The sequence below is a fragment of the Astatotilapia calliptera genome, chromosome 7 (genome assembly GCF_900246225.1).
Source record: "Astatotilapia calliptera chromosome 7, fAstCal1.2, whole genome shotgun sequence".
Lineage (NCBI taxonomy): Eukaryota > Metazoa > Chordata > Actinopteri > Cichliformes > Cichlidae > Astatotilapia > Astatotilapia calliptera.
Genome location: NC_039308.1, coordinates 35,103,302 through 35,124,664, shown reverse-complemented (window position 1 = coordinate 35,124,664; position 21,363 = coordinate 35,103,302). Strand labels below are relative to the sequence as shown.

Here is a 21,363-nt window from a genome sequence, read left to right as displayed (position 1 = left end):
ATTACTACTCTAAAATATGAATTACATCTGTAATAATCACATGGAATAGAATGATTAATAGTACATTTCCCTTTTTTTAGGAAATGACCTGTATGTATCTGTATGGAATCAATAAAGGGATCAAGTACTGCATTATCTTTAGTTACATTGATGTTATTTATTTATGGTAAAACAGTGGTGGAATATCGCTGTTGCTTTCGTATACATGAAGCGGACATACCTGCGTGGCCGCGATCTAATCCTGTTTACATAAAGTAAACCTGCTCGGGAGCAGGTTTACGCTTACGGCTCTGTTGCTATGACAGCAAGTCCCGGATGAGCTTCGGAGAACCGAACGATCCAGGATCACGCGAAATCGTCAACAATCAAATCCAGCTAACTTACTTAGCGAGGTACGAAGAACGGGCCCCAGAGCAGGAGAAATGAAGTGCAGAAAACAAAGCTTGAAGAAAAAATGAAAAATATTTAACAGTGCCAAAGAGAAAGGAGGAGAGAGACGGAGTTAATGAGACAAACAAAAGTCTCCCGAAAGCTAAAAAGGGGAAATATGACCAGTGTATGTAGCGCTTGGCTTCACTGTGACTACATGCACTTTAAATCTTTTCAGTTACAGACTAAAAATACAATATCAATAAAGTTATTCTTTTTTTGTGTAATCTACATTTCTTTTTTCTTTTCTTTCCATCCATTCGCTTCCGCTTATCCTGGAGCCTATCCCAGCTGTCATAGGGCGAAAGGCGGGGTACACCCTGGACAGGTCGCCAGTCTGTCGCAGGGCTAACACATAGGGACAGACAACCATTCACACTCACATTCACATCTAGTGGCAATTTGGATTATCCAATTAACCTATCCCCACAAGCTGCATGTCTTTGGACGGTGGGAGGAAGCCGGAGTTCCCGGAGAGAACCCACGCAAACACGGGGAGAACATGCAAACTCCACACAGAAAGACCCCGGCCTGATGGTGGAATTGAACTCAGGAGCTTCTTGCTGTGAGGCAACAGTGCTAACCACCGTGCCACCGTGCTGCCCCTTTTTTTCTTTTCTTTAATGTTCATAAAGCTACAATGTTTTGCAGAGATGTACTTATAATAACAATTTGATATTTGTTCTGAATGTTTTCTTTTTCCTGTTCATTTAAAGTTACTTTTATGATCATTTTTTGGTAGAAATTAACTTATCTTTCACCACAAGAGGGCAGAATTTCACCAGTGAGCATGTTGTGATGTCTGGTTTAAAATGAGGTTGCACCATCTTGTAGTACAAAGTGCTATTAGAAAAAAGCACTGCTCAGCAATACTACAATATTTCTGTTGATATCTTCAACATGATCCACAGACGTTTAGGACAGGAAATGAGAGCATTGATGTGTATGTCAGTTTAATGTTGCAGCCAGAGATGACTGAAGTAAGTTGTGCTGTGTAGTTTTATCCACAGTAACACAACCAGGGGACACAATAATTCAGATAATACAGGAATTTAACTCCATCCCAGGACACCTGGACTGGCTTTATGTGTTGTTCAGGTCTGTCACCATACCAGATTTTCTTGACATGATGAAAAGAATTCACTTTAATTAAATTACTGGATTTTTTTTTATGGATATTAAGGCCGAAACTTGTTCACTGTGTTTACAGATTAAAGCAGTGTGGCTCATGGATTCAGGCTGATGCAGAAATTCATCTCTGTTTAATCAAAATGAAGATCAATCAAGATACCGACATTTCGTAATTAGTTCCTTTAAAAGGAAGTAATTACCAAGTTACTCTAAATATGTTACGAATTATCTCCACTACATAAAAACATACTTGAGAATATCTACAATTTTTTGTTATTCATTAAATCTTTGTTGTTTAAAACTATTTTGGAGCCGTGGGAGCGGCCATGTTTTTCCCACACAATGAATTCTGGGACAATGACATGTATTGGTTGTCATAGGGGCTTTCATTCAGCTAGCCTGTTTTTTATAGTGTAGCAACGGTATTAATTAACTTGCCTAGTGACCTGGTTATGACTTGGTAGACCAGCACTATACCAGAGAACATCTGGATTAAGACATACGACTTCAAGGTTTTGGTGCACTGTGTTGCATGGAGAATCTGTAAAAATAACAATATCGTAATTTCACTGTATAATAAAAATTCGAATTCTATTAATGTACTTATTGTGCGGTTATGCGATACCATGGATAGATGCTGCCATAAAATTGAGCTCTTTACAACAAACGCTCTCAGTAGCCGCATAGACACCGGTAGTTTTCCCTCACTCTCGCGTCCTCGTGTGACGGACTGTTTTCATCTTCATCTAAAATAAGTACTGGTTGATTATTTTCATCCTCGCTCTCGGTTTGCTCTGGTTCAAACTGGAAAGGTTGAACGGAAGCCATTTCCAGGGCGCTGCTAACTGTGAACTCGATGCGGTGCAACCGTATGACGTCACTACCCAGAGTGCATTGAGAAGTAAATAACAATGGTGACCTACTGGTAATTGGTTTTATATAAAATGTGCTTGAAAGGAAAACATTTTGCCGTATTTTAATACCACATATATATTATTAAAAGTACAGTGCATATTTTAGCGCAAACATGTCTTAACAGCCGGGGTACCTTTTAACATATTTTGATCTCCTTCTTTACGCTCACAAAAAGAGGAGGAGGAACTTTCTAACCTTTTTGCGCCTCCTCGGTACCTTTGTGTTAATTGTGTGCTGTTGCTTTAAGAGACAGACTGGTCTGGATTACTTAAGCTAACTTTTCAGATTTCCAGAGAGACAAACTTTTCCAGTTTGACCTGCTTATTATCCTCGCAGAATAAAGGAATAAAGCTTTCCTGTGTTCTTCCAACCAACGTTGAGTGTTTGAAACGAGTTGGACAGGTGAGGGGACAACGAGCTGAGTTACATTTATCATCCCGAAAATGGCGCAGCGAGAAAACCAGGTGAACCGAGACAAACTCTGCTGCTCGATCTGTTTGGATCTCCTGAAGGATCCGGTGACTATTCCCTGTGGACACAGCTACTGTATGAACTGTGTTAAAATCTACTGGGATGAAGAGGATCAGAAGGAAACCCACAGCTGTCCTCAGTGCAGACAGACCTTCACACCGGTGAGAAACACCGTGATAGCAGATTTAGTGGAGGAAACAAAGAAGACTGGACTCCAAGCTGCTAAAGCTGATCTCTGTCATGCTGAACATGAAGATGTGAGCTGTGATTTCTGCACTGAGACAAAGCTGAAAGCTGTCAAGTCCTGTCTGCAGTGTCTGGTCTCTTACTGTGAGCAGCACCTCCAGCCTCACTATGAATCCTCCGCCTTTAAGAAACACAAGCTGGTGGACCCCTCCCAGAAGCTCCAGGAGATCATGTGCCCTCGCCACAATGAGGTGATGAAGATCTTCTGCCGCACTGATCAGCAGTGTATCTGCATTCTTTGCACAATGGATGAACAAGCAGAGAGAGCTCAAAGAGAGAGAGATGGACATCGAGAAGAAAATTAAAGAGAAAGAGAAAAGCTTGAAGGTCCTGCAGCAGGAGATCTCTGAGCTGAGGAGGAGAAAAGCTGAGCTGGAGCAGCTCTCTCACACAGAGGACCCCACCCAGTTTCTACACAACTACACCTTGCTGTCACGTCTCAGTGAAGCTCCAGACTCAGCCAGCATCAATATTCATCCTGAGAGCTACACCGAGGATGTGGCAGCAGCTGTGTCAGAGACCAGAGAGAAACTGCAGGACAATGTTGAATGGACCATAACTGCTGTGAAAGAAACTCAGGGTAATGTTTCAAACTTTGAGTCAGAGCCCAAGACCAGAGCTGAATTCCTAAAATATAAATGTGAAATCACATTTAACCCAAACACAGCACACCAGCATGTTGTGCTTGGGCCTGGCTTAAAAGCAAAATATAGTCATACTCAGACAATCAGGCGCTATGATCACGCCGACAGATTCACTGACTGGCCTCAGGTGTTGAGCAGAGAGATTTTCACAGGACCTTGTTACTGGGAGGTGGAGTGGAGCGGGGACGATGTCTTTATAGCATTAGCTGACAGCAGTGTAAACAGATCAGGAAGAGAGAGTGCTTTTGGAAACAATAACAGTTCATGGGCATTGGAGTGTTTCAGTGGCGGTTATACATTCAGAAATTCAGGCAGCAACACTTTCATTAAAGGTCCACAGTCCTCGAGAATTGGAGTGTTCCTGAATCATTTTAATAGTTACACTTATCTGTCCTTCTACAGCGTCTCTGAAAGCACTCAAACCATGACTCTTCTCCACAGAGTCAAGACTAGGTGCCCACTCCTGGTTGGGCTCGGTGTATACGGTGGTAGCGCTGAAATCTGTGAGATTTCAAGTTAAAAATGATAAAATTCATAAAATCATTATCTTATGCAACAAAAAGTAAAGAAGCTCCATAAACCAAGATACTCACTTGAAGGTAAAATGTCTTTGTTTTATACTTTTTATTATAAGAAGTGGCCTAGGAAAAACAGACAAGTGATTGTTCATCAGTTCATTGTTAGAAGATAGCACAGACATTTTATACAATAAAAACTCAGTTTTTATTGAAATCTTCATTTCTCTAAAGATAATAAATATTATTTTTAAATCTTTTCTTGATTTGTGACAGACTTCTGATATTGTTTGCAATAACTGACTAAATAGAAACTGAAAATTTATCTTTCTGATTGTGTCAAGTTTTTGGGTTTATTTTCACAATTTATTTATCAGAATGTTTATTAAACAAAACAATGATATTTCATGGAAATATTCAATTCATTTCTATATTGTATGTGTAACAGATTTGATTGTAAAACATCTCAAAATTAAAACTTAATGTCATGTGACGCCATAACAGCTTCTTATCTGCTGATGTTTTTATTGGGAATATTTCATCCATGGAGAGTAAGGTAAAGTGCTTCAAAACAGTGTTTTAGTTTAAATAACTTTTATTTGATTGTCTCGTATGGCCAGTGTTTTATTGTCTAGCAAATCGTTAACAAAGGCAGTGTTTCTAAAACATCTAGAAATTTATGAGACGTATTTATCATAAAATCCAGTAAATGAGAGAAAATGACCAGGACCTTTGGAGCGTGTTTTTCTTTCCTACCTGATACAGTGTTTGCTGATTTTACTCAAAATTATTTAGTTTCCAGTTTCAATCAAGTTTTCTCCATTTGTCCAGCGCTGTGCTGGAAACATGCTTCAGAGATTTTGGTCGAGATTGGCATGATGGTGTCACAGAGTTGTTTCAGATTTGTCAGCTGCACAACTCTGATGTGAATCTCCCTTTTACCACATCATAAAGGTCAGAGATCTGGTGCTTGTGGAGTCCATGTGAGTGCAGTCAGTTCATTGCCATGTTTGAGAAACTAGTTTGAGTTTTTTTGACATGGCGCGTTATCTTGGTGGAAGCAATCATCAAACGGTGGGTGCAGTGTGGCCATACTGGGATGGAGATGGGCAGCAACAATACTCAGGTAGGCTGTGATATTTAAATGATGCTCAGTTCATAAAAAAATGTGCCAAGAAAATATTTCCCACACCATCACCTGCAGCCAGAGCTGTGGATACAAGGCAGGATGGATAATAATAATAATAATGGATTGGATTTATATAGCGCTTTTCAAGGCACCCAAAGCGCTTTACAATACCACTATTCATTCACTCTCACATTCACACACTGGTGGAGGCAGCTACAGTTGTAGCCACAGCTGCCCTGGGGCAGACTGACAGAAGCCAGGCTGCCATATCGCGCCATCCAGAGGGGCCGATAGGGTAAAGGGTAGGGTAAAGTGCCTTGCCCAAGGTAACAACGACCAGGACAAAGAGCCCGGGGATCTAACCGGCGACAGATGCGCTTCCCAACCCCCTGAGCCACGGTCGCCCCGTGAGCCACGGTTGCCCCGTAGATCACACAGACAAACACTGTGTTGTCCAGAGGGATCCATGCCTTCATCTTGTTTATATCATATTGCTACCCCCAGAAATCTGGACTTGTCAGACCAGGCAACATTCAGCTGTTCAGTTTCAGTGAGCCTGTGTGAACGGTAGTTTCCTGTTCTTAGCTGACAGCATCATTCTCTGCAAATCCTGGAAAACCCTATGAGATCAAATCAGCTCGTCTGGAACCAACAGACATGTTCAAAGTCACTTCAAACACCTTTCATCCCCATTCTGATGCTCGGTTTGAGTTTCAGGAGGCTTCCTTGACTATGTCTAGATGCCTAAATACATTGAGTTGCTGCCATGTGGTAGATATTTGCATTAATGAGCAGCTGATCAGGTGTGCCTAAAAAAGTTGTAGGTGAGTGTACATACACTAGGAAATCATTAACTTATTTACAGATTAAGTTGCATTATTAGCAGGGCTTTAAAAATAAACTGGATAATGCTGAAGTCTGCCAGATTAAATGATATACACAACACACTAAAAATAAATAATAATGTTAAGCAACCAAAACCTTTCATGTATCAAAACATGGAAAGTCAGTCAGTCAGTCAGTGTGTTTCTATCCAGTCTCATTGGGCAGTAATATTGTAATCTGTAATGTCTGATTCTGAGCTTTTCCTTTGGAGTTAAAAATCCAAATCAGTGTTTGTCTGTGTGATCTGGATTTATTTATCACTAAAACTGTCCCACACTTAACCAAGAGCTGACACTGGAGGGTGACTGGCCTGAGTTTGGGTGTCACACAGGGGCAAGCAAGTATAGATATTACAAAACAAACAGAACTTTTAGAAAGCAATTGACTCGCAGTCCGTTAGACATTAACGTCTCACCAAATTAACAAATACCAGAACTAAGGATCTTTTCTCTATTTTTATTTTATTTTATTTTTTCACATCCACTTTTGAATTGAATTGAAATTTTTATTTCAGTCAACAACAACAACAACAGATTATAATTTTACATAAAAGTACTCAAACAGTAACCGAAAAAGGAATAGGCTGAAGCCTTATGGCTTATACTTATCCTATCCCTTACCCCCATAGAAATAATCAAATCCTTAACCAAGAAAATAAATAGCATTGATAAATAAGTTGTATAACAGTTTGAAAAGAAATCAATGATAAATCAAGAAATTAAATCAACACAAAAAAATTTTAACAAACCAAATTTCTATAACCTTGTATAATACTAATCTTTAAAATCTTTTAGTTAACTGTTATTTCCTTGTTTCTTACTGCCATGTTGTACCAGAGCAAACACACATCATTCCAGCTTTAGATCAGCATCAGGAACAACAGCGAGCTCCTGCAGTCAGAGGTCGTGGGATGAACATATTTATGTAACTTCACGCTATAAACTCTCATCTTCTTCAGCTTGGCTGCCACAAGCCCAAACAGATTTAGCCTCATTAAAGTAACGACGAAACAACTGTATTGTCTGTAAGCATGAATCACAGGTCCTCACAGACTGATGAGTCACTGTATCAAACAAGCACACTCATGTCCTACAACTCCTTGTCTCACAGTGAACCCACTTTTCGTGCCCTGCTCCTGTCACTCGATAAACAGACCTTTTTAAAATGATTTACAATAATTTATAGTAAAATAATATAAATGTCAGACACTGTCCACGACCTAAAGGTTGAAGTCAGGTGTGTTAGTCTGTATTTCACAGAATGATGTAAAATAAGCAATCAGTGAAGTTTGACTTCTTCAACTTTGTCAAACCTCTTATTTTGTCTTTATTTGAAGCAGCTGTATAAAGCCATGATGTCAATGAAGCAGTCATATGCAAGCTGGTATGTTGTATAATGGTGACAGTTTTAGTTCCCACACTGGGTTCACATCTCCAGACTGCAGCAGATTGACGAGATACCAAAAGAGCAGGAAAGCTGAAGAAGAGGTGAGCATCGAACATACAACAGAGAGGTGACACGGTTTAAAAACTGAGTTTACACGATCAACATTTAAATGTATAATGTCAACATCAACGTTTTGTTTTTTGTTTTTTCATGTGTGTGAAAGCTTACAGTCAGGGTTGGTGTGGTTAAGGCTCCTGTTTTCTCTTTTCTTTTCCCTTCAAACCTGAACCACTTCCAGCAGGTGGCAGCACCTCCCTGATCCTGATGCCAAGGAGGCCTCTTCCTGTTAAAAAGGAATTCTTCCTTTTCCTGTTAACATTATAGTCTGAGCATTGGAGGTCTCTTTCTAATAGTTTTGGGGTCTTTGCCATTGAGATGGCAGTTGTTGTTAACTGGTTTGAATGAATTATTCCTCAGCTCTGTATTCCCTTCATACACATGGGTTTAGGTTGAGGCAATCACAATATTCTGCTTGATATTTGAACGCAGACTAACGAATATAGGAGCTGCATTCAAAGAACTCCACAGCTGCTCAGCCTGTGTGGGGCAGAAGTGTGTGCTGTGAAAGGGGCTTTGTTCTGAAGAAGGGGGGGACTTCAAAATCAGGTTTTGGAAGACAACTTCAGGAAAGGCTGGTGGAGAGGCATTTTATCTCCAACCTTTTTAATAATTGGAGGATGTGACAATGGCTGTGGCTACTGCCAAAGTACATAACACAGGAAATCCCTTATGAGAGATTGGCAGAGATGCCACCCACAGGGACTGAACCAGACATGTTGCACACATGCAGAGTCAGTCGAGCTGGTTCAAGTATTTGTAAAAACTTTACGCTGGAATTAAAAACAACATGGTTTTCTTTCCTCATGAGAAACAGAAGGTTACACCAACTAAACCAGCAATACACTTACCTGGTAAGTGTTGTCTGGCTGATATTGTATGGTAAGACTTACCATACAATATCAGCCAGACAACATAATAACACAGGAGTTACCAGGAGACGGAGCGTTGTTGGAAAGATTCACTTAGTATCTTAAATCTTAACCTCCGCCCACTAAATCAGGGCCTCATTGGGATCACAGCGCAGCCAATCAGAAACAGACTGTACTCACAGACCCGAGTGTATGAATCAAATGTGGATGTGTTAATAGTGAAAAACATTCTAAGCACCAAGGAAAACGCATGTGGATCAAGCTGAGTGGATCAGACAGGAGCAGCCGAACACAAAGAACATAAAGCCCTGCTGAGCCTGATTCTACATGCACTGAAAGAGTCAGGAGACAAGAGAGGCTGCATTCATTTATTTATTTCAACGTTCAAGGCCAACAAAACTGTAAGTGCTTCAGGAAGAGTTAGTCAAGTTCCACTGTCAAACGTCATCATACTGTACAGTGAGGTTTAGTGCCACAGCATTGATATACATGTACAAAAGCAAATACAAGTGCAATAACAAACAGTCTTAGAATATAAAACATGAATCTAATGCAATGAAGTTTTTCCCCACACACATTTAGTATGGCCGGGTGTTTTGGCATTCTGGTATGACTACAATCTTATTTATTTATTTTAAATTTAAAAAAAAAAAAAAAAAAGGTTCATGATACCCAGCTAACATCAACTATCTGCAGTCCAAGAAGCTGGAGTTGGAGTTTCTCGTCCTGATTTCAGGACCAGAATCTGTCAGGACAAACAGATGTATGACATTTCAGGAAAAAAAAAAAAGCACCAAAATGTGCGCTGCTTTTCGGTCTGGTTACTACCGTTTATGTCAGAACCGGTGCAATACCATACCCATCCCTATTTAGCAGTGATCGAACTTTCAAAATAAGAGCACAGAGATCATGAAGTCATGGAGTGTGAACTTGTCTCAGATGGATAAAAAACTAAAACAAAAGAGAAATCAAAAATGAGCTGCCAAATATACTGTGGGAACCACTAATAAACCTGCAAACTAAAGTGTGTGAGTGGGGAACACTGAAATACATGAATAAAGTACATTAAGATAAAATTAAGCAGTGTATTAAATAGTTGTAGTAGTTTTGAAAAGAATTTAAAGTATTTTAAAGACGGTATTTCTATTTTCTATTTTCTTCAGTACAGCTGAAGAACAGATAGAAAAGATTTGTGGGTTTCCTGCCTTCCCGTGCAGACTCTTTCTTCTACTGAAGAAATACATTTGTTCCCCATGCTGACAGATAAACTCTGTTTAACATTTAGATCTACCTTCAAACATGACTGTGGAGGTGGTGTGAACATGTAACTCAGTGGGTCTGGGGAGGCACGAGTTTCGTTTAAGAAAGGACTCTGAACGTCCTGCCGTCGAGGGGTGACACCATTAGCCGTGCTGAGCCCGGGGAGTGGAGGGGGCGCCACTTGTTCCTCCAGAGCACCGTGAAGAATCTGGACACGAAAAGGATGCACGCCACGACCAACAGCACAACTGCAGAGAGAAAACAAGCAGGGCAGCTAGTGGTTAGGTCGGCCAAGGCTGGACATTAAATTAACTGAACTCCTCTCTGCCTCTGTTCACTGAATAAACTGATGATTCTTGTGACACAAGTTTATTATATTTGTGTTTCAGGGGTGACAAAAACAGATTCACTATTTTATAAAGTTTACACATTTCTAGTAGTTCATAAGCAGCATTTCAGTGGAGAAAGCAGCTTTTCCATGCATGAAACACCCGTATAATATTCAAATGGAACAGAAACCCCAAACCAAACCAAACAAAAAATACTGGCTCATTAATAATCATTATTGATAAATAAGTATTGCTGAACTCACCCATAAAGATGGCGTTTGGAGTGGGATCAGCTGGGTTGAAGTGCTTGTAGACGTTTCCGACCAGAGCCACGATCACCACCGGGTAGATTGTGAGGATGTTGCGCACCCAGCGGTCCAGCACCCAGTTCTCCAGAATGAACCTGCCATCATCAAACAGTGTTTCTGTTTACTGTTGAAACAAACTGTTTGGAGATTCTCTCACAGACTTTTATTCAGTTATGCGTGTCGTTCTTACACCATCAGTGTTTTGGGGTTTTTAGAGTCACAAAAGATGGAGGGAGATCACATAATTTAAGTGGCTTCTTAAGGGTGAATTTTAGGGCAAAGCAAACCTTTGCTTTCGTTTATATAAAAAAAAAAAAAAATCAGATTTAACTGGTGAATCTATATTTGACTTTCTTCTGTCTCCCTGATCATAGAAATTATCTTCAAGGTAATTTCTTGTTAGCTCCCACATCCCTGTGCCTGAACCTCATCCAATCAGAGCTTACCATGCCACCACCTCTGCAAACAGGATGCACAGTGACGCAGTTGCTGCCGTGCTCTTATCCACACCCCACAGGTGGAGAACTACAGAGAAATTGATCAGAGAGGCGATAGAAGTCCATGTAGCATAGACAGCCAAACCATTTTGGACCTGAAAAAAAGAAAATGAGACAAACAGTTTCTTACTATTGCCTTTTGGGGACAGAGCTGACACTCATCTAACAAGTATTTGCCCCCTTCCTAATTTCTTTTTTTTAAAAACATATTTGCCATGGGTATTTTAATATAAACATTTGTCTGATGATCTGAAACACTAAAGTGTGACGAATATGCAAAAATCAAAGAAATTTTCACACTGACTGTGTCCTACCAGTACTCTGAGAAAGGTCAGGTCTTTGCGATGGTATGTCTGTAACCAGAGTCCATAGTAATCTGTGGCAAAGCAACAGAAGAACAGAGCGCTGTAGCCGGAAACCGCTATCAGGATTAAAACCACCAAAGACGCCAGCATCATCCTGGAAGACAGAGAAACAGAAAGAAACAATGAATGCAATAAATAGGGGGCAGAAACAGCTCTGTAGGTAGAGCGGTGACCCCATGATCAGAAGGTTGGGAGTTCAAGTCCACTGAACGGCTACCCTGAGCAAGGTGCTGTCCCTACACACTGCTCCCCAGGCACTGGATTGGTGGCTGCCCACTGCTTAACTGAGTGAATGTGATTAATAAAGTACAGATTATTAAGTTACAAGGTCAGACATCAGAGAGACAGAGCTGACAAAGGGGCAACAATTCCTTTTGTTATTAACTGAATGGTGTGTCCGCATTGTAGTAACTGAACATAATTTACCACAGTGACTTTCAGGCAAACTGAGCTTTCAGTACATAATTGCATGTTCATTATTTGCATATTCATATTATTTATACTACATTTTGGTCATTCTTATTTCATGCACTACTCATTATTCACAAACTAACATAAATGCTTCCATTCACAAAGATCTCAAAGGATATTTATTTGCCTTTCTGCAGATATGCATAGTCATAGGGCTGCTCGATTATGGCAAAAATGATAATCACGATTATTTTCACTGAAATTGAGATCTCGATTATTTGACGATATTTATTTAACCCTTTAAGACCTACTATAGAACCAAATCCGCCAGAGCTCATATTATTTTTTTACATGTTGTAGTGCCATTTGTGGGAGCATTTCAATTTGCTATGCAACTGTTATAGCCCATATTTTAATAATATGTATGCATTAAGTCCATAGTAAATACATTAATTGCAAAAAAGTGCAATAAACTACAAAAAAATTGAAAATCGTTTTTTTTTTTTTTTTTTACATATTTGTAAAATATCTACTTGGAGAAATTTAAGAGGTTTATCCCTCAAAACTTTAAATACAAAAAAGTTGCAAAAAATAGTTTACAACAACAGGAAATTTATTTTGAGTGTCTTCATAGTTTTATTTTGGAGATACACCAGTTTTTATATACTGCAGGAAAAACGAAAAAACAATCCTATGATGCAAATTTGCAAAGAAAACAGCAGGTGCATCAAAATAAACTATTTCCAGCAGTGCAATTCGAGTTCTAAGCATCCCAGAAACTATTCAGAAAAGTCAAACATGACCAGTATAGGTTTTTAAGGCCTACGAGTAAAAAACTACAATTTCCGCGAAAATGACGTCACTTCCAGTTTCGAGCAGGAAATGGCGGACATGCGACAGTTCGCGCTGACATCTGTTTCAATGTGGGAAGTGTTACGAACAGCTGATCGGATCGGCAAAGCGTGTTTCTGGAATATTATGTTTTTGTTGCTGCAAGAGCTTTTTATGCAATTTTTGCAAAGCTTTATGTGGAAGGAAACCGTGACCGAGGACAAGCTGATGGCATCAGATGTAAGTACAACTCCTCCGGTTTCATATGCAAAACAAATTATTGCGCTAGCTTACACGGTTCCGGTTCTACAGGGATTTAAAAATAGTTGCACAAAACGGAGCGTGCTGCTCTGACCGGCTTTAAAGGGTTAACAATGACTTTAAAAAAATAATATAAAATAGTGTGCAACACCACTGAAGTTGTTTTTTACCTCTCTTTTCAACCAACGGCAGTCACTCTCCTCTCCAAATAACTTCTGCTTAGCTTTCCGAGCTTCCCTCGGGTCCTCTTAATCAGCGGTCTCCAACCTTTTTTGCGCTACGGACCGGTTTATGCCATTTTTAATGATCGTTGAAAGCCCAGATCGTAATCGTGATTAAAATTCGATTAATTGAGCAGCCCTACATAGTCACCTTGATATTTACAGTGGGGCAAAAAAGTATTTAGTCAGCCACCGATTGTGCAAGTTCCCCCACTTAAAATGATGACAGAGGTCAGTAATTTGCACCAGAGGTACACTTCAACTGTGAGAGACAGAATGTGCAAAAAAAAATCCATGAATTCACATGGTAGGATTTGTAAAGAATTTATTCGTAAATTAGGGTGGAAAATAAGTATTTGGTCACCTCAAACAAGGAAAATCTCTGGCTCTCACAGACCTGTAACGTCTTCTGTAAGACGCTTTTCTGTCCCCCACTCGTTACCTGTATGAATGGCACCTGTTTGAACTCATCATCTGTATAAAAGACACCTGTCCACAGCCTCAAACAGTCAGACTCCAAACTCCGCCATGGCCAAGACCAAAGAGCTTTTGAAGGACACCAGGAAAAGTATTGTAGACCTGCACCAGACTGGGAAGAGTGAATCTACAATAGGCAAGCAGCTTGGTGTGAAAAAAATCAACTGTGGGAGCAATCATCAGAAAATGGAAGACATACAAGACCACTGATAATCTCCCTCGATCTGGGGCTCCACGCAAGATCTCATCCCGTGGGGTCAAAATGATCATGAGAACGGTGAGCAAAGATCCCAGAACCACACGGGGGGACCTGGTGAATGACCTGCAGAGAGCTGGGACCAAAGTAACAAAGGTCACCATCAGTAACACACTACAACGGCAGGGAATCAAATCCCGCAGTGCCAGACGTGTTCCGCTGCTGAAGCCAGTGCATGTCCAGGCCCGTCTGAAGTTTGCCAGAGAGCACATGGATGATACAGCAGAGGATTGGAGAATGTCATGTGGTCAGATGAAACCAAAGTAGAACTTTTTGGTATAAACTCAACTCGTCGTGTTTGGAGGAAGAAGAATACTGAGTTGCATCCCAAGAACACCATACCTACTGTGAAGCATGGGGGTGGAAACATCATGCTATGGGGCTGTTTTTCTGCCAAGGGGACAGGACGACTGATCCGTGTTAAGGACAGAATGAATGGGGCCATGTATCGTGAGATTGTGAGCCAAAACCTCCTTCCATCAGTGAGAACTTTGAAGATGAAACGAGGCTGGTCTTCCAACATGACAATGATCCAAAACACACCGCCCGGGCAACAAAGGAGTGGCTCCGTAAGAAGCATTTGAAAGTCCTGGAGTGGCCTAGCCAGTCTCCAGACCTCAACCCCATAGAAAATCTGTGGCGGGAGTTGAAAGTCCGTGTTGCTCGGCGACAGCCCCAAAACATCACTGCTCTCGAGAAGATCTGCATGGAGGAATGGGCCAAAATACCAGCTACTGTGTGTGCAAACCTGGTAAAGACCTATAGTAAACGTTTGACCTCTGTTATTGTAACATAACCTTTGTTGGCAAAGTATTGAGTTGTATTTTTGTTATTGACCAAATACTTATTTTCCACCCTGATTTACGAATAAATTCTTTACAAATCCTACCATGTGGATTCATGGATTTTTTTTTTTCACATTCTGTCTCTCACAGTTGAAGTGTACCTCTGGTGCAAATTACTGACCTCTGTCATCATTTTAGGTGGGGGAACTTGCACAATCGGTGGCTGACTAAATACTTTTTTGCCCCACTGTAGCATACTTTGGCACAGCTATCAGTATGATTCTTTGTTTCAGATTCTTTCCATGATGAAAAATCAAGTCGTTGCCAATGACATGATTTTTTTGGATGGTATTACTTGATGGATCAAAATCTGCACATTGTGAACACATTTCTACGTTCACAATTCCATCAATTTGGAAAAGATTCCCAGCAACACCGGCTTAAATGGAGCCCCAAACCATAATAGAGATTACAGGTGGCTGTACACACTCATTGTTATACCTCTCTCCTGTCCTCCTCCATACATATTGATAATGAGCTGAACCAAAAACTTGGATACAAGTTTGGATTTGGATTCACCACTCCATCAGACCAGTTCAGTCTAGTTCTTGTGAAATCTGGCATATGTCATCCTTCTCTTCCTTTCATAAGAATGGCTTCTTGGCAGCCACTTTTCCACTGAGACCATTTCTGATGAGGCTTCAGCAAACAGTGGATGAGTCAACTGAAGGGGTAGATGCATGTGTACTGTGCAAAAGGCTTTTGTCAGTACTGTATGTTTACTGCAAGTACCGCTGTGCCACATGAGAACTACGAAACGTGAGAACTATTTATTATGTTTTCTTTTCCATGGTGGCTGGAACGGCACATCATTTCATGCTGCACTGCACTGACTATTGTTTTTTTAGTATTCACAGTATAGGATGATCATCCTAAATTGTCCTGTCTGAATTTTTGTTTGGTCGCCAAGTGTTACAAAGTCCGATACAGAGGAACCACTGTTTTGGAGCCATCATCAAAGATATAACTTCAGTTCTGGCTCAAACGAGTTCCAGTTATTTGCATGACTCAGTCTGGATGAACAGCTCGTCCTACAAGTGCTCGTGCTCTGCTAGTAACACATGTGGAATTTATTCCAGTCTTCACAGACACACCTGGTCTGGAACCATCATTTGTTTTTCCAAGAGCACAACGAGCCAAAACACACCTGCGAGGTCTAACCCACCAGCAGGGTGATGAGAGTGTATCAGATGAACTTGAGTGCAGAGAGACGCACAAGTGAGAAAAAACAAGTGTTCAGCATATGTGAGAACTACTTCAGGAATGTTGAAAAAGCTCCAGTTTACGACCTCATGAAGCTCGTGGAACAATTTAAACCATGTGCTGCTCTTGCTAAACCTTTTTCTCTTTAACTAAACTTTAACTCCAGGGTCCATTCCTTCTTATTATGTCTCTGATACGACCACATGTATAATTTAACAGTCTTGAAGTTTTCAATTTTGTACTGTGCTGCAGAAAAATAGTAAAAACAAATTAAACTCCTAGTAAGCAGAACCCAGCCAGGGTGGAGCCAAAAGCCACAAATGGATAACTGCTGAGGTACATTAGGAAAGACATGCAGTGCTAAATCAAATATGTAGAATAAGATATTCATACTGGATGGGCTGGAGCTCTTGTAAACAGCAGATAATGTATCAGCTGATATTAGCCATCCAACAATAAATCAGTAATGGCATATATGAGCATCTTAAAAGTAAAGGCGAGACAAGAGACACAAAAGTTCAACTACATTATGAGTGTTATGAGTTTGTTCACCACACTCTGCAACTTCCCTGTTAGGAATGCCACAAACACAACAGCTAGCTGCTCCAAGCAGACTCAGGCAGTGTGGAAATGAGTAATCTATGAGTGCAGCGACAACACAAGATCACACCTGTATTGTCATCATATTAAGGTAAGGACTCATTGGGTTTTTAAAAATCACAAAATATTGATATTTGCCTAACAAAAAAAATCCTAGATCAATCTGGTTATAGCAGATATACGGTGTGTGCAAGAGACAAATTGAAAGAGAAGCAAAGACAAGAGCACAGGAGACTCTGAGCGGTAACCTGCTGCACATCCTTTCCAGCTCAATCTCTGACTAGGGTGATTAAGAATAGAGATGGAAATGTACTAATGAGTGCAGTGAATGTTGTGAGAAGATGGAAAAGTACTCTGAGGAGTGCATAAATGAAGAAAATAAGAGAGAGAGAAGAGAACAGATGGAAAGTTAGTGATTCATGAATGCATATTTAGTAGGGAGGAAGTGAAGGCAGCTATGTAGAGGGTGAAGAGTGAATAGGCAGTCAGGCACTTTGGAGACAAATATAGAGAGACAAGGACATTTATAGAAGAAGGGTTATAGATATGTTGGATAAAGGATATTGAATATGGATCTAGGGACTCTGGCGACAGGGTGAGATAAGAGGTGGATGTGGTGACCCGTAAAGGGAGCAGCCAAAAGAAGCATAAGAACAGGTAGTAGTAAATAAAATGAAGACATACTCTGCGTCCCACAGCAGGAGCCATATAATGTTCAGCACCATGTTGGAGAGCCAGCAAATATGGAAGCCGTAGGGCAGCAGACACTGAGCCCAGGATCTATTAACAGAGAGAGAAATATCAGTTTCATCCTGTGTGTTTAGATTTAGTCCAGGTGTTTTGATGCTAGCTTACCCTCTGCATGTGTATGAAGTGATATAAATCACCATCAGGGTGAGCCAGGTATAGATAACACCCCAGATGGAGAAGGTCCAGCCAGCTGGAGTGATGCCTGTCTCATAGCGGGCTGATACATTTCCTGTAGAAGTATGAAAGGGACCTGGAAAACAGACAGAGAGAATAAACAAATGTGCACTGGTGGAGTTTGCATTCCAGTTCCAGCTGGTTTGTTTACAGGGGCAACAAAGCAGCAAACACAAAGATGGAAGAAAACTGATGTGATGTGACTAGATGTTACAGGGGGAAATGCAGAAAAACAGAACTACTTCAGCTGGATTAAAGAGAAATGTCTCAGATCAGCAGGGTTACTGCTTACTGACTGATGAACGTCTTCTACCCATCTTTACATCTGAGAAACCCAGTCATGTTACAGACTTGTTTCCAATCAAATGCTTAGTTGCAAAATGTTCCTCCAGTATTTTTTGGTACCACTTACTTTTCCAAACTTTTATTTACCTGTTCCAACTTTTTGGGACTGTTTGTTAAATTAGCAACATCTTAAATGCGAAGTAAACTAAAGAAAGTCCTCATTTTGTTTGTAGATGTTCCCTTTGAGCCTTTATAACTACTCAAACATAAAGACCTTTATTAAGTAGTAAAATCACTGATAAACAATAAGCTACAACAGAAAAAAACTGACCCTTACTTTGTCATTTTGAAAGCATTACAGAATTCTGAGAACGGCTCTCCTACTCTTTAAAAAGCACCTCACAGGAAAAGATCTTAGGTTAACAGGGAGACAATGTTCAGGTTTATACAACTTCCTAAGTCTTAGTCTTAACTTAAAGCAGATGCAGAGCTGCTGCCACAGTGAGGCTCGAGAGCAGAACAAGGAGTACAAGAGGCCTGCTGCAGTCCAAGATGGAGGAGATTCACTTCAGGAGCAGCTGATTATTATGTTCAGTTATGCGTCAGTCACAAAAAGGCTTGGCAAACACATATGCATTCAATTCATATAACAAAGCGTGTGTTCCTCCTTTTGATGCGTGCACACATAACAACCTCCTGCCATAAAAAAATCTAAATCTATCCTAAACACTGTGACTTCTGGGTGCTCCACTTTCCTCCCACGGTCCAAAGACGTGACTGTAAGAGGCAAGGCTGTGGGTGTCAACATGAATGTGGACGATCGTTTCTCTGTGACGGACTGGTGACCTATGCAGGATCACCTCTCGTAGGTATAAACATCAATGTGTCCTAATTATAAGGACTTCTTTTCGTTTCCATTAATGTAATGCACTTCTATTTTAGAAGGCAGGCTTAAATTTAACGTGTGCGTTTTAGACTACCTCTTTGTCTCAAGCTCACCATTTCTCTGCTGCAGAGTAGCTCTTACACTTTTTACATGAATCACAGTGCCTGCTGCTCCTAAAAGATCTCTAAAATAATGACTTAATATCTATCATTACATAAAACAAATTGATCACAGTAAAAACTGTGATTAAAATAGAAAAAAAGTGGATACACTGTTACTATTTGCCAGCTCACTGAGGAAGGAAATGAGTCTTATCCATGTGGGAGCGGAGCATTTTCTCGGCCACACCCTGAATATATATATAAAAATAAATAAATCACTGTTGGATCTTTCCCGTCCAGCAGAACCAGTGGGCGGAGGGATACCACAGTCACTATTCCTACACTTTACTTAGACTATTTATTAGGATAAAAATAATATAAACTTCGTACTAATAACTGGTTAATTTGAGCCCCCTCTCATAACTATAACAAACTCTGGGAAGTTTGTGAGCTGTTATTGTTACTCCTGCCAGTTAGCAGTACCAGCTATGTAAATACGCAGTCCTGGAAATGACGGCTCACTGGTTGGTGTAACATGCTTTGGTGACATAACAGCTGCAGTAAACAGTTAACAAAACTTCTGAAAATACAGCTTTTGTGAAGGAAGAAAACTAAAACCAGAAATAAAACACCGAGAATGTACCACCGTGTGCAGTTTTAACAGTCTTGCAGTTATGTTTTTAATCTTTTTCGAGCTCTGTGAAACTCACTTCTTGAACAGCGATATTTCACCTACCTTTGCCCGCTCCGGCCAAAGCGTTAAAGACTAAAACGGCAACAAAAACCACCGCACACAGGATTATGACGAGAATCCGCAGAATATTGACGTCCTTCATTTTGTCTTTCTCGCTGCTTCGTGCCTCGGTGTGTCCTCTTCAACTGTCAGGGAGCAGCGGACGGAGCTAAACGGACCCGAACGTGACGCCTTCACGTGCTCCACGTAAACGCCCACAGCCTTAGAGGGGAAAAGGAGAAGAAGAAATGCAAATGTGTTGTGCTCACGTTTCAACACAGGTAAACCTTGAGTTATATATTCATGTAAATGTTATCGATAAGTTAAACTAAAGTAACTGCATCGTAGTATAATATATAATTACATATATAAGAACTTGCAGTGTAATGGCGTCCTCTTCAGGCAGACCGTGAACATTCAATTCAATTCAATTCAATTTTATTTATATAGCGCCAAATCACAACAAAAGTCGTCTCAAGGCGCTTCATAGATACAGAGAAAAGTACAACAAATAACGTTTATTGATTTGTTCTGATACGCTTCAGAGGCATGATGCAAGGTTGTGTATCTGCTCACATCATTCACAATCTGCCTAACCTGAACAGTATTTCTATCAGCACGTCGGAGGAAACAGTAACAAAACAGTGGGATCTGCACATATTAGTAATTACATTAAACAGCGAAAACAATAAGTAAACAACTGCAAACTTCTAAATATAAATCTGTTTAAAAGAACAATTCCTGGCATTAGCATTAGTTGAGAACAGATTTGTAATAGGATTTGAATATAAATTAAAAGATATAAATGAACTTAAGAGCTTTTTTAAGAATGAATAGATGGTAAATCGATGTGATGTTTGAGTCTACCCCTCTGTCTGTCTCTAGCCCACTGTAGCTCTGCTGAACAGAGCCGCTCTTACTCACCACACTAAATGTTTGGCAGGGAGCAGTTCTAGAAAAAGCTGCAGGTTTATAATCGGTCCTTTTGAGTCCCCTTTTATAACCGAGCACCACGGGGAAGTTAGTGTCTCACGCCAGTTACCAGAAGCAGCTACGTAACAAATGCGTAGTCCTGGAAATGACAGCTCATTGCTTTGTGTAACATAGCTAGGTGACATAACAGCTGCAGTACGCGGTTATAAAAGCTATGAAAATACAGTTTTTGTGAAAATGCATCTTTTAGTGATGTTCGCCACATTCCCACTGAGTTCCTGTTAAGGGCTCGAGCCCCTAGTGTCCAGTCATTCCAGTATCCATGTGTGTGGGCACCGAGTCGTGTTGTCATGAACTATCCCACTACTGCTAGCGTCGCCCTGAGGCAACAAACCACATTTCCATGTCTCACGCTGGCCCTTCAAAATAAACAAACTTTTTTTTTCTTCAAATAATGCTACGAGGCACATCTCTTTCCAATAAAATGATGAGTTGAAGGTGGTGACTTTAAGTTTGGGATGGGGGGGGGGGGGGGGGGGGGTGACCAATTTCTGCAAGATGAGACATTTCCATTAGGAGGTAAGATAAAGATCACTATTTTACATGTTTATAGTGAAATAAATGTATATAAAAATACTTTGTGCATTAATATGTTAGGAAGTATATTTGATTGTTTGTTCTACTTTTTGAAATTTATTTATACAGTAAAACTGTTAATTTTCACTTGTTGCCTCAAGGCAACACTGTGTAGTTAGCCTAATTTTTTTTCAGGCAATATAATGCATTAGCATATGTGTGTAGAGATGTGTTTGTGTGCATTTATATGATCATAGTCAATGTTTTTTACTTTTACTTTACTTTTTTTTGAGGGACACTTAGGCAGTCAGGGGTCAGTTG

At 40.3% G+C, this 21,363-nt stretch overlaps 2 protein-coding genes across 3 annotated transcripts; one reads left to right on the top strand and one right to left on the bottom strand.

Moving 5' to 3' along the window:
- Positions 1-2,790: 2,790 nt before the first annotated feature.
- On the top strand, positions 2,791-4,525 carry LOC113026074 (E3 ubiquitin/ISG15 ligase TRIM25-like). Its single transcript, XM_026174498.1, has one exon. The coding sequence runs from the start codon at positions 2,919-2,921 to the stop codon at positions 3,495-3,497; it is 579 nt and encodes a 192-aa protein (XP_026030283.1). The 5' UTR covers positions 2,791-2,918; the 3' UTR covers positions 3,498-4,525.
- Positions 4,526-9,591: 5,066 nt separating this feature from the next.
- On the bottom strand, positions 9,592-20,555 carry LOC113026070 (uncharacterized). 2 transcript variants are annotated; one of them, XM_026174494.1, is made up of 8 exons: positions 20,458-20,555; positions 19,537-19,755; positions 17,460-17,604; positions 17,289-17,384; positions 11,449-11,593; positions 11,084-11,229; positions 10,593-10,732; positions 9,592-10,248 (listed from the first exon to the last, which is right to left on the bottom strand). In XM_026174494.1, the coding sequence occupies exons 2-8, from the start codon at positions 19,634-19,636 to the stop codon at positions 10,100-10,102; spliced, it is 921 nt and encodes a 306-aa protein (XP_026030279.1). In that variant the 5' UTR covers positions 19,637-19,755; positions 20,458-20,555; the 3' UTR covers positions 9,592-10,099. The 2 variants fall into 2 exon arrangements, with proteins under 2 accessions (XP_026030279.1, XP_026030280.1); XM_026174495.1 differs by lacking the exon at positions 20,458-20,555 and having other exon boundaries at positions 19,537-19,758.
- Positions 20,556-21,363: the final 808 nt, after the last annotated feature.